This window comes from Cyprinodon tularosa, unplaced genomic scaffold (genome assembly GCF_016077235.1).
Source record: "Cyprinodon tularosa strain WSP-4 unplaced genomic scaffold, ASM1607723v1 ctg26, whole genome shotgun sequence".
Classification (NCBI taxonomy): domain Eukaryota; kingdom Metazoa; phylum Chordata; class Actinopteri; order Cyprinodontiformes; family Cyprinodontidae; genus Cyprinodon; species Cyprinodon tularosa.
In genome coordinates this window covers 2703383-2720570 of record NW_024038961.1, presented here as the reverse complement: position 1 = coordinate 2720570, position 17188 = coordinate 2703383, and the positions used below count along the sequence as shown (strand labels likewise).

At 36.4% G+C, this 17188-nt stretch overlaps 1 protein-coding gene across 7 annotated transcripts in view; it reads right to left on the bottom strand.

The window, feature by feature from the left end:
* Window positions 1–188: 188 nt before the first annotated feature.
* elmo1 (engulfment and cell motility 1 (ced-12 homolog, C. elegans)) overlaps window positions 189–17188 on the bottom strand; it is a 130455-nt gene continuing 113455 nt past the window's right edge. For 6 of the 7 annotated variants that reach the window (XM_038288665.1, XM_038288669.1, XM_038288668.1 and 3 more), the window contains 6 exons: window positions 14840–15003; window positions 10752–10864; window positions 6326–6433; window positions 5034–5116; window positions 3665–3742; window positions 189–1604 (listed from right to left, as the gene is read on the bottom strand). In XM_038288665.1, the coding sequence (XP_038144593.1) occupies window positions 1404–1604; window positions 3665–3742; window positions 5034–5116; window positions 6326–6433; window positions 10752–10864; window positions 14840–15003 (747 nt within the window). In that variant the 3' untranslated portion in view covers window positions 189–1403. The remainder of the gene's footprint in view (window positions 1605–3664; window positions 3743–5033; window positions 5117–6325; window positions 6434–10751; window positions 10865–14839; window positions 15004–17188) is intronic. The other variant, XM_038288672.1, reaches the window with a different exon arrangement.

Here is a 17188-nt window from a genome sequence, read left to right as displayed (position 1 = left end):
CAAAAAAAGGAATATCCTCTCTAAAATATGTAGTAAAATTGTTTTGCAATTCAGCCCCGCCCCCCGACAGATTTTTCAACAGAAAGAATAATACATTTTCATGACACTTATTTGTAATACTAGCAAATAATTTAACACATTTTAACAATGTCAAACTTGTCCAAAAATAAAGAGGCAGACTTTTTTATTTTTATTTATTTTTTAATGTAAACAGCAGTTTTAGGGGCTTTGGAAAAAAAAAGTCATTAAATAGGGAGGACAAATATAAATCATACTAGGAATAAAAATGATCATTTTTTTAAATAAAAAAAAAAAAATACATAAACTTTCACCTTTGTGGCCTTTATAGTCTGATAAACACAGTGACAAATCAAAACGTCTAATTCCCTTTACCAAACACCTAAAACCAGGCTGTTCACAATTAAAAATTACTAAATGATGATCATCTTACAAATGACAAACAGAACGAAAGCTCCAATATTGCTTAGGAATGTTGTTTACAGCAGTCTTTAAAAAAAAAAACTTGAAGTAGGGAGAGACAAGATTGTGTTTTTTTTTTTAACAATGGTGGCTCTTTTACTGTTGTTTGATGGCACTGCCACTGTATGTACAAGTAATGAGCAGCATTTGTTTTTTTCAGTAAAATCAATATGAATATAAAAAATACTGTGGTAAAGTGGCTGGATTTTGAGGAACACTTTTTTTTAAACAGTCTTCAGTATTTTAAAATGAGACTGAGCCAAAACAATGAAGTATTTTAAGGATCTATGGATCTGCTGGGTGTCATCCAGCCTCCATTTAGCTGCCACAAATGGAAATGTGACAGAAAAAGAAATACTTCGGACAGGGTGACGAACAAAATCCCTCCTCCTTTATGTCTCTCTGGTACTTCAACTTAAAAATCAAACCGTCATCCTGATTCCTGTCTTCTTTGTCCCTTCTCACAAAAAACCCCTGAGGAAAAAAAAAAAAAAGAAAGAGAACTAACGACAACAAGGGAGGTGAAGAGAGTGAAATTTCAAAGCGCCTACAGAAGCAAGAAGACAGCGAGGACCTATGCGGGAAGGAAGCAACAGAGAAAGTTTGAAAACATCAGTCACAGGAGGGAAGCTATGGCAGCGATGTGGAGACAGACGAACTTCCTGGCTTTTCTTCTCCACCCTGATGACTGCACTGACACCCCGAGTCCCCCATGTGCAAACACATCAATATTTAACATAATTCCTCTTTTAAAGCTCTAATCAGAAACCAGAGCTCACCCACAGTTCTTTTTACTCAACATTCCTCACTTTTTATTTATTCTTTTTCCAGTTTTGGAGAAAAAGGGCGGTTGGTCCAGTGAATATAGACAGTGCGGACTGGGTTTGGGCAGGGGGGGGGGTTCAGGCATTGGGAATGAGGGTCTAGTTACAGTCGTAAACAAAGTCATAGTTGCTAGGTTCTTTGGGAATTGGGGGCGGTGCCTCAGGAATCTGGATGTTTTCTAGATCCAGTAGGCGGAGCTTCATTTCCATGGAGAGCAGGGTGTCCATGTCGCTTTTGGTGTAATCACTGGTCATCTCCTTTCCCAGGAGGGCATTCAGACCATCCGTCCATACGCAGTACTGCAGAGAAATGGGCAGGAGTTAAAGCATTATATCAAAACATATCAAACACAATCAATTTTTCTTATTTCTTTTGTTTTGTTTGTGTGAAGTAATTACTATGAAATGAAAATGAAATAAAATCGAATCTGAGAAAGAAATTCTTAATCTAACAGCGCTGTTCTTAATAACTCATTACACACCTCACTCTGTGTTTACGAATTCACTTTGGAACATATTAACCATTTAGACAAGATTAGGTAAAAAAAAAAAACATACACTGGTAAAAATGTTTTACACTTTTTACTTTTTGTCTAATTAAAATGTTTCTTATCCTGAATTAAATAAAATAAGAGATCTCTCATTAAATCAAATAATTAACCGATAGCAAACACAAAAGCACAGAGGTCTGATTTAAAACAAAACTCTTAAAATTGAGAAATCACTCCATGATGCCTAATGGGAATGAAGTGGGTTCAGTTAAGATCAGAGATCATGATTCAATCGCAGAGAAATAGACTCTGTAATCATGGCCTTTGAGATAGAAGAAAAAAATCTTCTAAAATATCTTTGTGAAAATATTTCATGGACTGATGAGACGGGTTACAGAAGCCTTGACTCCTGTTACTTTAGTGCTATACTGTCACCAAAGCTTGCTGACCGGAGCTGCTTTATGTCTGCAGGTCCTTGATAACTTGCCCTGGTTAATAAAGTCTTGGTTTCTCTCGTTACCAGGAAACCTTAAAGGGAGATGTTCTGCACATTAAAACATGGGTTTGTGGCAAAATAAGGATTTCCAGCACACCAGCTGCTCCCATAATGGAAAAGATAAAAACTAATAAAATTTCTGAAGATTTTTGAGCAGCCAAGTCAAAGTTTGAACATGCATTCAATAATAAACCAGGAGATCAAGCAGGCTCTTCATGATAAAACGTCCTCCAATAAGGCTGAATCAAAAGAATACTGCATTTAAAATTGATATTATAGCAACTTTTCCTGTTAATGAGTGGTACAGCCTGTCATTAGGGTTAAAGGCCAAATCCTGTTTCACAAAGATCCGATCAGTTTGGATTGCCATTTTCTCTTAATACAGTAAGTAGATTCTTTCTTTACAAAGGCATTTACTCAGATGATGTTTGTCTAATATCATAACTTTATCTATGATGCAAAAAGATGAAGTTGTGACAAAATAAATAAATAAGGGTTTAAATACTTTTTAATAGCACTGCACTTTTCATATTATCTTTATAGTCCAAATTAGGATGTTAAAAATGGCCTTTATCATACAGAATCACAGCTTTGAGCTTTTAACTATGTTATAATGCGTTTCATTCATCAGAACCATGTGCAAAAATACGAATCTCTGAATAAGCATCATGAGTTCTGCTGTCTGAGCATCTGCCCCTCCTCGTGCCGTGAAAAGAAGAGGATGGAGACAAGAAGAATGCTCCCTTCACGAAACACCTCCCTAAAGCGCACAGTGCCACCACTGTAAATAAAAAAAAACACGCACTTTCTCTGATCAGGGAGGGCTGATCAGTGATTCTGCTTTAAAGCTGTGATAAATTGGCAGCTAATCTGCCAAAGGCAGCAACTTCTCCTTTTTAGCTAATGTCCAAGTTGTGAAAAATCAGTTTTCTGGCCTCAAGAGGTCTTGGACTTGAAGCCTTAAGAGGTGGGTGATGCATCGTTAAAATGGGCGGTACACAGACACGAGTTATAGCTTTACTTTAAAGTCAAGTGTTTCTCTTCTGGATTGAAAAGAAACCACTGTATTTTATAACAGATTATTACCTATGTAGTGCTAAAAGCCTTATTTCGCCACATATTTGCCATAGTTCACTTTGAAATGCTTAAAAAAAGCATTCAATTAGGACCATTAAGTTCATTCAGCAGAAAGAGAAATGCAGAACTTAAATGAAGCAGTTTATAATGCGTTATATGTTCCCGTTACCCCTTAAACCATTTTATATACATATAACAGGAGAGTATAGTTATATCTAGAAATCTTCTGTGTCCTCAGTTAGGTTGATTCTGTCTGACAGAGCCGGCGACCATCGAGACGACCTCTGCTGACCTACCTCATGCTTGTCAGGAGCGATGAAGTTCAAGTATTCATCCGACTCATAGAGGACAGAGAAGGCCAGCTCTAATACCTCCTGTAGCGAGGACAGGGTGAAAAGCAGATGAGAAGCAGATGAGAAGCAGATGAGAAAAAGGAAATGTCTGAACAACAAAAAAGACTTAATAGGAACAAAGCAGCCTGTTCTTTAACCTAAATGAGCAAAACATTGAAAAAAATGGTATAACACGTTTAAGATCCACAGGAATTTTAGCCATTCAGGTTTAATATATTTCTCTCCCTGTTTAATTTTTTTTGATTCTGAGAAGTTTTGCTTTGATTTACAAAAAAAAAAAAAAAAAAACATACTATAGAAAAAAATAAAATAAAATTGACCCATCTTCCCCTAGATTCCCATAGATTTTGAATAAAACATGATAATGCAGCATGCTTCTGTCCTTTGTCTCACATGTCAGCTCTGTTCTAAAGCCTGTAGAGGTGACTTTGCCTGGCTTTCTAACAAAGAATATTAAAATGTGTGCACATTCAGAGTCGCAAGGCTAAAACAGGCCTATTACAAAGCCTCAGCCCCCCCCCCCCCCCCCCCCCCCCAAAATGCCAATATTCTAGACCCACGCTTATTGACACAGTTATAAAGGATTTTAAGTTCAGGGGGGAGGGCAGGATTCTGCTGTTTATTCAAGAACTAAGATCAGAGTCCTGTGGGTGGGGGGAGGAAGGTCTGCAGGGGGAAATTACTGAATGATGTGAACATGTATGCAGACAAGGCAGCTCTTTCATCCTGCTGAAAGCTCTAGAGTGCATCTCCATGTGCCACTGCTAGATAAGAACAGCAATAAAAAAAAAGATTGATTTCAGTCTTTAACAGACTATTCAGCTATTTATGTGGACAGAATGCTGGTGAAGATTCTCAGTCATCCAGGACACGGCCAATTCATAAAGGTTTGAAAGAAAAAAAGGTAAAGATGTTTCACCAATTCCCACCGTCCTGCAAGCGACCCAAAAATCTCTCCCTGACTCTTTTTGCAGAACGGCTCTTCCCAAACAGCCTAAAGCCTGAAACTTCTCCTCCATTGCTCTAAAGCGAGGATCCCTTCAGATGAAGAGCCAAATTTCTGAGGTCCATTTATTTTAAACGTTGTGGGTTATGTGAACCAAACTTTGCTGATGAATGCATTCCTGTCTGCGAAAGCCACTGAGATGTAAGTTATTGTGTTATTTCCAAAAGCAGAATTTATGTAACTGACATCATGTTATGCAAGACACTTTCTCTCTCACACACACACAAAACTATATTCTCTTATCTGGATACACCCCCTCCCACCCAAGGGCTTGCACGTGTACACATGCACTCACTGAAAACACACCTTGTTTTGCTTGAGGGCTCCTTTTTCCTTCATGTGAGGACAGTCTTTGCCAGTGATAACAGCTTTGATATCAGCTACAGGCACTGCAGGGAGGACAGATGACAGTTAACAACAACACACAATTCTGTCCTCCCAGATGGCGGCTTGGTTTATTTAAGTAATTAAAATCCAAGTAAAATTAAGATCAAAAGTGAAAAGGAAAGCAGTTAGGGACAAATTTATTCAGACTCCTTGAAGAATAAGATATAACATTATCACTTTTCAAACAGGGTCCCTATTTCAAATAGGAAATGACAGAAAAAGTTCGATAAAAGATATTATTATAATCAAAATTGCCATGATGGAAACTTTTTTTCAATATCCAACAGAAAAATCTTTATTGCCGTAATGGCAACTGACCTCTTCATATAAATCCTACCAATTCTAAGTTTCCACTTATACTATGATATTTTGGAAGTGAACTCCAAGTCTTTGAGGTTTGAAGGCCTCCTTTCCATAACCCTAATCTTAAACTACCTGCTCAGATTCATTTTACATTTGAATAAGAACTCTGGGCGGGTCACAAAACAGCAAGATGACTTCCAGTCAGAGCAAACTAATCTGATTTCTTTAAACATTAAATATAACTCTCCTTTTGATATATATTTAGTTAGTGTGTGAATAGAAAATAAATCTTTTTTGAAATAACTTGATCTGAAAATTACATAATCTCTGAAATATTATCATGGTTATAAAAAGGAAGTGCACCTTTTCTTTTACCTCCTTCTTTATAAATAAATAATCGAAAGTTTTACAGGCTCTAAAACTGTAAACACAATCATCACTGTTTTAATCAAATACTTGGATTTAGTTCCGAGATTTACAGGAAGCCTTTTTTAAATGATCGGAACAATTGATGCATGGATGGTAAACGGTAAAGGCAATACATTTGGACGAGACATTTTTTTTTTACTTTTCTTTTTGTAATTTTCAAATAATTATCAAGAAATTCCTGAAATTAAACTCCAGACTTTTGAGAATGCATAGAAAATCTGTGATTGTGCCCCGTAATGCTGAAAATATCACTTCTGTAGACAGTATAGTTTATTTCAAAGGTATGCCATTTTTTCACTATAATCACATGGATATAACATCAACTGGAGTACTAATACATATAATTATTATTTACCACTGAACCGAAAAAAATTTCTGCAGTCTATTGCTATTAGAGAAACTGTACTCTTTTTATAACCATTTTAACAGCACCATTAAGTATTTAACTTTTTGACCAGCTGGATTTTTTGGGTACCCACATTTGTCCTGTAAAGAGTCATGGGGGACCTCTCCTTGAGGGCTCTCTTCAAGATCTCCATAGTGCAGGACTTTATGATTCGGAGACAGCCGACAGTACCAGAACTTATCTGAAAGAATCAGCAGAGATGGATTTAGACGAGTTATGAAATAAACAGCAGCTGGCAGAAACCATGAGTCATCAGGAGGAGAGAAAATTAGCTGGTAGAAAAAAAAAGCTGAGCCAAAACACAGCCTTGAGGAAAATCCACAGATGGGTAAAGATCCTTTCCACAAGGGATGGATCATGGCTACAGACAGTTGGTTTTATCATTTAAGCAGCCATTCAACAGCAATATTCAGTAACCTTAAGTAAACCCAACAAGAAAACATCTTTGTCTCAGAAAAGGTAAAAAAAAAAAAAAATCTCTCACAGAAACTGAAAAAAAACAACAACTGAAAAAAATGAGAAAGAGGGAAAATGCGCTCTTTGGCATCACAATGTGTCTCTGTTTTTATCATTTAGGCTGTTAAAAAGCAGAAAAACAGCAACATTTCTGTTCCACTATCATGCTTCATACCAGGGATTCCCAAATACTTCAAAATAAGACCCCAAACATACAACACAACCGACTGGTGACCCCCTACAAATACAAATAATTATTCACTTAATGTTTATTTCCAAATTTTTATTATCTTTAACTGTAAATATAAAATAACAAAAATTTACTTCTTTGATTTAGCACCTGCACCTGGTAGCACCTGCACATAAATGCAACCACAGGATGAAATAAAGAACAAACAGGGTTTTAGAAAACAGGAAAGGGCTGAAATCATATTTAGAAAAAGGAAATCAGACTAAATTTTAAATTATTGCTAGATTCTTAACAGCTTTACTGTCAGCACTTAAAACAAAAAATAGAGGCCTTGGATATATTCAGTAGCAGTTCCGGCTTATTGACTAGTCAACTTAATTTAGCTGAGTCAACCATCATTTGGACAACTTTAAAGCCACCCCCTTGGTAGGTGTGTTCCAGCATGGTGGGGTGCAAAACTAGTCTCTTAGTAGTTTATTCTATGTGCTCAGTAGATCAAACACTGCACCTATCTGCACCTATACTGCACCTGATATAGCCAAGACTGTCGCTGCAACAGAACGTATTTTGAGTAGTTTTTGTCCCACCCTTCCTTGACACCACCCTTCCCTGACTTAATGGGATTAGGTCATAGAACGATGCATCGAATCGACTTTTACTGTCAAATTGAACTGACAACTTGTTTTATATATATATATATATATATATATATATATATATATATATATATATTTTTTTTTTTTATCATCACGGACAAACCCTTCCACAATCTGCACAGGACAGTAGAGGAGCTGACCTTTAGTGAAAGACTTTTACACCCTGTTTGTAAAGAGGAGTGCTACCCAGTGGCGGCCGGCCCATAGGGGGCGCTGGGGCACCGCCCTCCCTGATAAGAAGAGAGAAACGTAAAATATATTTTTACAAATTAACTCATAAATGTCAGTTTTACTCTCTAGAGTGTGTACCTATAAGCAAAACAAATTATATAAACTACATTTCCCTATCTACTGTCATTCATTTGTGGATTTCCACAGACAGACTCCTACTCTCTGTCTTGGGGCGCTGATCAAGACTGCCCCACATGTGCAGAGAATCTGCCAATCATGGGGGTGGGTGTGTGCGTGTTTATGCTACGGGGACTTACCTTCAGTCTGGCGGGGTCTTTGCTGGCTTCAAACCCGAGGCAACGCTCAGTAAGCGGTTAAAACGCCAGAGTTGTTGGAATGCGGGAATGACGTCACCAACACGTGACTCGCTAAATGATTGTCAGATTTTTTTATTTTTATTTTATGTTTAAAAGTTTGGTGTAATTGAATAAGTCAATGAATCTGTGTAAAGGAATTGAGTTGTAAAAATTATTTGTTTTTCTATATCAATTGTTTGTGGAGGTAATATATGGACAAAACTGATTTATGAGAAGAAATCAGAAATAAGAGAGCCTGAGGTGAGGGGCTTAAACTATTTAATGAGGGCTGTGGGAAGAAGAGCGGCCATTTTTGTTCTCTGTTTCTTTGTTACATTGCTGGTAACTGGAGGGAGGCTGAGGCCCAGAGTATCTTGTATATGTTTAGTTTCTTTTGCACCCTGTTTTGAGTTTTTGAGCACAATAAATCACCAACACCGGTAACCTGACTGAGCCTGGATTCTTGGAGGCCAAAGAACCCCGTCACAGTGACCCAAATCATCACTGTTACTGTTATTATATAGTAAATTAAATCATTACTGTTAAATTGTATTTATTTTCCAATTGTTTTTTTGAATTCTGATTCTGGATTAGTTGGAGACATATACTAGGCTATATCAGCCCCACCAAAAATATTTTTCACCAGCCGCCACTGGTGCTACTGCAGGTCATTCATCCCTGCTGCAACCAAACTCTAAAATGCGACACTATAATGGCAACAAATTGTGCAATGTATAATGTGCAACTGCTATTTGATACCCTGTGCAATAATCCCTTTCTCGATATTTGACACCCAGCGCAATAACTATATTTATAAATATAAATATCCATCTGTATAAATACCCATGTAAACACCACGTACAATAACCCTGTATAATAATCCTACTATAATAAAAAAACCAAAAAATAAAATAAAATAAATAAATGACATATGTGACGCACGGTATATACTGTATATATCCCATGCACTTTTTTCTTCCTTTGGCACATTCTGCTTCTCCTTTGACTATTTGAGCTCATGTGATGAGTACATGTCTCCACTGTGAGATCAATAAAGTCAATCAACAATCAATTAATTATTTTTTCAAAGTTGACAGCTAGCTTACTGTGGCAGTGTGTAGACACAAACAGAAAAGCTCTAGCTGCCATTTGCACAGTCCAATTCCTAAATGCTGAAAACAGCCTGGCTGGTTTCAGGCAGCTGTAGATTGGTACTGATGTGTGTATATATCATGTAAAACTGTAACTAGAGCGTGTAACAAAAGTAATTTCCCTCTGGGATTATTAAAGTATTTCTGATTCTGATTCTGATCCACAGGCAGCAGACTGACAGAAAGACCTGTTTGGTCACGGTGAAGCAAGAGGACTGGACCGACTGTTCGGCTTTACTCCCCAGGTGATGGATCAGTGTTTCTGCACTCCGGACTTTGTTTGGCTAAGAATGACGGATTCAACAAGCAGCATCAAAGATGGACGTTAACAGAATCAGGTTAAGATTTGCTGCCTTTGATAAAATACGCCTCAGTGAGACAAAAATATAACTCACAGCTTAAAGAGTGTTCTTAAAAGACTGAGGATACTGTACTTTTTCTTCAAACACTAAAAGGAGAAGCATTTGGAGATAAATATTAATTTTAAATGGAGAGCAGAGCATAGAGTGGGGGAATCATTCACTAGTAGAGTCGAGACAAATGAATATTTAATGTTTGTGATACATTCCATTAGGATGGAAGATTTTCAAACAGTAATACAGCAAGCTTTAGGGGGCTTAAGACAACAGAGAAGAAAGAAAAATCTACATTTCAATGACAGAGTTAGATGTAGAGATGAAATAAAAGCACCATTTATTTGCATTCAGCTTACTTAAGGTCTCCAAAAAAGTGCCCTTCACATTTCTGAGCAAGAACACAAAGGCTCAGAGAGCGGAACAAAGGTGGATATGTGCATGTTGTAGAAAGACAGATCCAAGAAAGAGAAACAGATATGAGGGAGGAATATTTTGAAGACTGAGCAGATTTCCACATGCAAAAGGAAAAAGAAAGCAAAGCAGAAAAAAATAAATCAGGATTCAGAGGAGGATGGCAATGTTTGAGACGATAAACGGTGACCCAAGAGAAGAACTAAGCACCAACATTTTTTTCTATTTTCCTTTAAAATGTATGATTATGTAATCCCTCTTTCAACGCGTTCAGATGACACCTGCCAAGACAAATCTTAATGATTCTTTAAAGAGCTGGAATGCACTGACGCAGAGAATGTTTGTTTTTAGTGCCTTCCAACTGTGGCCACCTTTGGATGCTGCAGAGGTGTGCTGTGACAGGCAAATGAGAGAGGAAAGATGTTTGTGAGTGCACTTTTTGAAAAACTTCAAGAAAAGCTGGCACATGGTGTCTTTTGAAAAGCGTCAAAAGACACCATGTGCCACTGTGGGTCTTGACTTCAAAGGTTGAGAGAGAGCAAGAGAATTTGTGCAAGTGATCATGAGTGCAGATTTGCAGCAGTCCAGAGGTTCAAAGAGTCCCGCTGATGAAATATGTCCTGCTTGGTTTTCACAAAGAAAAGGGACTGAGGCGTCTGTGACAAAGATCAAAAGGAAGGATACCAGAAGTCGGATCCTTGTGGATGGAAAAGTGTAAATTAAAATGCACGTGGGGGTCCTGAACGCCTCACCTTGCCTCCTGCGACTGCTGATTTTCCTAAAACAGGTTCCCTCACACAAGCGGTTTAGCCTCTGCTGTTTGATCAGCTCCATGATCTCTGGCTGGATCTTTTCCCTCAGCTCCCTGCAGGATAATAACACAAATTATACATTTAGGAGAATTATCTACAATCTGTTCAAAGCAACCAACCAGTGGCACTGATCTGCAAAGTGTTACGACAACAGAAGTAAGAGGATTAAGTTATTCTAAAGTTTGCATTAATCATCAGAGGAACAAAATCTCCTGGATTATGGATGTTAGGATGGAATACATTAATACACATAATCTGAAAATAGCAATAAAACGATAAGAAACAAATATGTTGAGCAAAATAAACTACAAAAAAAATCCCAAAGCCCAAATAGAATAAAATACTGACTAACAACACACAAAAGATAAAACAAAGACCAAGGATACAGATTACAGGGATAAGCTCATGAGCTCCCCAGGCTACGTTAAGAAGCTGTTTCTCAGCCTTGATCTGTAGGCTTTAAAGCTCTAGAACCTTCTGCTTAGAGAAAGGGTGAACAGTCCATGAACTGGAGTCCTTGATACTCTCTGATCTGATTTTACATCCCCTCATGATTAACTCTTTTACTGATAACATGAAAGCACTAATTAAACCTAGTTTTATCCGGGTATTTGAAAACCTGTTTTCAAATAAAGATTCACAGCAAAATTGTCCGTTGACCAGAATTGGTCGATTTTACAGTTGGCTTGCCCTGTACACTGATTTCAAACGGACACCAACATTTTGGGTGGTCACTGGGGAAAAATGAGTTAAAGTCAGCAATTTTCTCAAAAAGAAGGTTATTGGAAAAGGAAAGAGCGTAAAACAATGTTGGATGTTCATTAATGCTGCCACAGCGGCTAATTCTGTTTTAAACTTTTTTTTTTTTTTTTTTTTACACACCTCTTCTGTCCATCACTGATTATGCTGGACCAGAAAGGCAAACTTTGCCTGTTGTTCAAACTTGCACCAATGCTAGCATTAAAAACAGTAAACTATGACAATTATGTGGTCATTTTGTTTCCCCTCGGAGAAAACAGCAGAATTACTGCAGAACATTTTAAGTTGGGCTTATTTGCACAAGTTTTGCAGTGTTAGTAAACAAATCGAACTTTAGACTATTCTTAAGAACATAACTTTAATTCTACAACAAATATACATTTTCATCTAGTAAAATAATATACATTAAATAGATCCTACTGAGCAATAAGAATCAGCTAAAATCAGTGAGTCATGGTTTTACAAAATCTCTGATTGGTTATTGGCCAAAAAGATGTTGATTTTTGAGTTTTCCACAATCCCCAGTCTGCTTTCTAAATTCTAAAAAAAAAAGGAGCAACAATTAAAATTTTAACATTTCAAATAAAGACGTTCTGAAGAACTAAAGGTATCTTTTCAGATGAACTATGTTGAGATGTCACACATATGAACATGCATGTATATACATGCATTTGAACAGCTGCTACTTAAGACTTACCAGCGTCGCATAGAAACACATTTTATAATTGACATAATGGGAAGTCAGCCTGAATAACACAGCAGGAATCGGCCATATTATAATTATCATTATTATTAAATTAGAAGAATCAAATTACCTCTTGCGTCATATTATGGATCTTGATAGAAACTTGTATTAAAATGTAGTGTTCTTTTGATCCACTGACAGATATTGCTTCTTTAGCCAGTCAGATTTCTTATCTATACACTCATTGGCCCAGTTAATGCTTGTCCAATACTAAATATCCAATACATGGATATTTGGTTAGAAATACATTTGAAGAATCTTGTGGAAAAGTTACGACACCAGCTGCTGTGGGTTAAAACTAAATGGATAAAATCACATAAATGCAGAAAATCTGCAATGCATGGTTTTAGAGGTAGAGTTAAAAGGGGGAAACAAAATAGGTAGGTGTTAAAAGAATAAAGGTAATCTCCAGGGAAACAACTTTTTGAAATGAGTAGATCTGAGTAAGGCTTTTTCAATTCTTGACCCATAACTGATTTTTTTATTTTGCATGCAAAAAAAAAAGGTTCTTAGCAAATACTATAATGCAAAAGCAGTCATACCCATGAACTTTTATACTTTATGAAATTTTATATGATAATAACCAGTGCAAAATGCTGTATAGTTCTGATTAAAAAGAAAAACATGCAAGTTTTAGCAAAGTTTTGCTGCTATTGTTTCAAGGTTGTTGGTGTATGTTTACCAGTTTTTGTACTCTTATAAAAACTAAAATGTCGATTTTTCTTCAAAACAGCTACATTTCTTTTAGATTGTATTAAGAAGATCGGGTAACACAAATTTTCAGATTTTAGCTCATATTCTTGAGTAAATTTCTACCCTGACTTTGACCGGGCAATTTTAACACAGAAATATGATCTAATTATAATGAATTGATTATTATAATAATTGTGACCAATTTAAAAGTTGAATAGTTGATTATAGGAGAAAACAGACTATAAAAAATGTCATCCTCTGAAAGAGATTTCCACTCAAAGCAGAAATTAAGCCAAAACAAAAACAAACATTTTGCCCTAAACATGATACTAATTCTTTGTAGATACGCTCTATTCAGAGGCCCTCAAGTAGGGAAGTATGTATCTTCCCCTGGTTCAAATTCCCAAAAATAAAATTGTATGAAGCAACATTTGCTTTCGGATTATTTTTCATTATTGCTGAATATTAATTATTCCATAATTAATAATCAAAAATTGCAGCCCTAGACTAGTCCCTTATTTGTAAATGGTTTAAAGATTTTATGTTTGGATTTTTAACCTTAACCCTTCTATTACTTTGCCACTTCGATCCTGATTGTCCTGTGTTCCCTGGTTCCACGATGTTCTCTAACAATACAGAATAACCTCGTTTGTGACTGTATCATTGAAAATACTAAAAAGTTCAAGGCTTAAAAAAACCTTTGCAAAACACATTGATAAATATATAAAAACAGAGGGATTCAAATATCCAGATTCAGTCAGATAATGATTCCTAAACTTTTGCAAGATTTCCTGTGCTTTCATTAAAAAAACCCGTAAATCTTTAGCTCATCTTGTTTTGATGTTCCTGTTCTGAGTTGAACAAAACTGAGAACATTGTTTTCCAGAAAACCTTTGATCCGAGATGTTTGGCTCATATTCGCAGCTCCTGATTAAACTAAAGGACTTCAGGGGAAAAGTCCAGACAAACTCCTCAGTCTGTGATTTTCTCTACCACTAAGGCAGGGAAAACACATTTGAAAACAGCCTTTTATTTCCAGGAGGCTTTATTTTATACTATTATGCAACAGTCTGATTAGGAGTAGAAACATTTAGTCAAATGATAAAGAAAGGAGCCACAGTAAAACAGCATCCGAGTCTGTTCCTAATCTGATTTTAATATTTCGCTGTAATAAAATGCTCTACTGTGCTTTCTGTGTCAAGGGAGCTTTTTTTCTACAGCTTCTTCTCTCTCTTAATGCATTATGTCCGCTGGGATTAAGTGTCTGCAAAGGTTTGATCTCTCTCCTTCCAACTGAGATTCAATAAGCCCTTAGCTCAGCATTGATTATCGTTGAAAGAGCCGGGTTCTTTCAGTGCAACGATTTCTCAAACTGCTACCTACTCCCATTAAAAACAAGGAGAGAACAACGTTCTCCCATATAGAACCTGGATTAATGATATGCCGGCTCTCTGAGCCAGGTCATTTATTCAGTGTGGACTAAGAAGGCTGCCTGAAGAGACATAGAATTTAATGCAGAAATTATTCAAAAAAAAAGAAAAAGAGTAACCCGCTGCAGTCTGCTTTAGGCCTATTGCTGTGTAAATGAAAAATTTATAGGAAGAAACAAAACTATTCCATAGACATTAAGCATTATAGTGTCTTGAGTAGATTTGTTGATTTGCATCTAATATGAACTAAGCTACATAATAAGATGATGTGATGCAGTTAATATTGAGAGCTTTAGGCAGATGCTCAAAGTCATTACTTCTTACTCTAATTTGCATGACATTTATTTCCACTTAAAGCATGAATTGACATTTTTTTTGCTTAACAAAAGAGCAGCACTCACAAAATGGGCCGGGACTGAAAGTCTTCCTGATTCATCCTCTCAGACTGGCGTATCTTCAGGATCTCTGTGTAGCTCAGGTTCTGCAGGCGACTCTTGAACTGATCTAAGGAATTAGGCTTCAGAGAGAGCGCTCGCATGATCTGCTCTCTCACCACCTGCATTACCTGAAGAAAAAAAAAAGAAGAGAGAAGCCAGGTGAGATCACCATACCTGCAGAAAACACGCAGGATAAAGATAGAGTGCATGTGCATGGGTCTACAGGGAATATCTTCACTTTTGGCTTTCCAAGTTCAGCAGAACTTTTCTAACATCATTAATTATGCATTAAAAGGGAGTTAGCTAAAAAAAAAAAAAAAAAAAAAAGCCAATATTGGATCAAAAAGTCTCAATATAACACATTTTTATTCTGATGACTTTTCAAATTAAGCAATATCATGCATCTCAGGAAATAAAATTTAACATTTAACAATATTAATGGTTATCTTGACTTTTCGTGGACAAAACCCAAGGACCAACCCATCTGCCAGACATGAACCTCCTTATGCATTAAATTAACCTGGCACAGAAAATTGCTATCCAAAAAAATATAACATCTATTAGTAAATTACAAAAGTAGGAATTATTTGGATATAACTATAATTACTCAAAAAATATATGCTATCTGGGAAGTTTGATAGCTGGATAAGATTCTTGTATAATGCAATGATTTCCTCTCTGATAAAAAGCTTATTTCCTTCCTCTGTATTCGAACTGATTGAAAACCAGCAACAATGACAACATTCAATGATAAAACCAGCTGAAAATATAACCTGATCAGGAATTTATACTCCATTCTGTAGCATCTTTTTCATGCTGCCTTTGAAACCAAACCTTCTGCATGTATTGTTAACTATATCGCACAAGTTATTACTTTATGGTTCACAATTAAACTTCATGGAAGTGAGGTTTCATGGAAGTGCATTTGCCAAACATGCATGTGATAATGCGGTGCATTGTTAAACACAAATAATTATAAACAGCTTATACCAGATGGCATTTGAATAAAAATCTGCTGTGTGTCAATTTGTCCTTGTCATTTTTTTTTTCCCTCTCTGCTCTCACGGACACAAAGGGTGAGAATTATGACAATAACATCCAACCACTGAGCTACTGTATCATCATTGAAACAAACAGAAAATGAAGTGCAAAAACACTAAGAATGGTAAAAACCTTTTGGTTCAATAGAAACTTGATATTCTTATTTTTTTAGGGGTTTTCAGGCCTTATATATTTCTAATAAAGCATGGACAACAGCATTGGATGAAATTTATTGCAGTCACTTTTTTTTTTTAAATACTTCAGACACATTTGGACAAACTCTGGTTCTCTTTATGCACTTTCTCCTTCCTTACTTTGCTGTGAAGTCTAAATGTCCTACTCACAGCAACTGTTGTTTCAGGTGCAGAAGTCAGGTTATTTTTTTCATTGCCCTTATATTAATCCAACTAATACTTATTGGTAAAAGAAGATTTTTAAGTGCACTTTATGAAAAGAAGCAATTCTTTCCCCCAATGTATTGTTTTGATTTAAAACACAATTTTCCCTTTTTATAATCAGTTAAGATTACTAAAATTAGTTCATTATGCTAAATAAAAAAAAGAAACCTAGGTTTGGAAGTTTGCATATGAAACAATTAAATCTTCTACAGTATGGAAAAGACAAGATGATGTCATAGCTTTAAAAGCTTCTGCCTGAATAATTCACAACATTTAAATCAACTGGAAAAACAGCTATGCATAGTAGAGATCGACTGATGCAGGCTTTTCACGGCTGATCAGTCTAACAGAAATCTACTGCCGTTTATTTTGGGCTGATTTGTGAATAATATTACTTTTTCCCTCTATTTACATGACAAAGCAATAACATATAGCAGATGGTGTGAAGAGGAATGCATACGGTTTATGTGATCTCAAGGCATAGCTACTGTATGTGTTAATGAGTCAATTAACTCGCATCTATGCTAATGCAAGCGAAAAAAAGACTAACATTAGCCCAGAATATCGACCTGCCAACTTATCTGTCTGCCTTACATGTAGAATATGCCTTTAAACTACTTAAATCCACTCCTTTCTTATGCTACATTACAATAAAACCATTAGTTTATTCTTTATCCAACCCTGCCACCCAGCCATCAGTGTCCTGATTGGGGTGGGTGGCGGTTAATTTTATCATCTAGGGCTCTAACTGGAGCTTGGGAGCTTGTGGTTTTTTTGCAGGATGTTTGATGTCGCATGTTTCTTCATGTGCATCAGTCCCGTGTGCTCTAATGACTACATGCACTAATGATGACCTTACCTGCCAGGCTCTTTA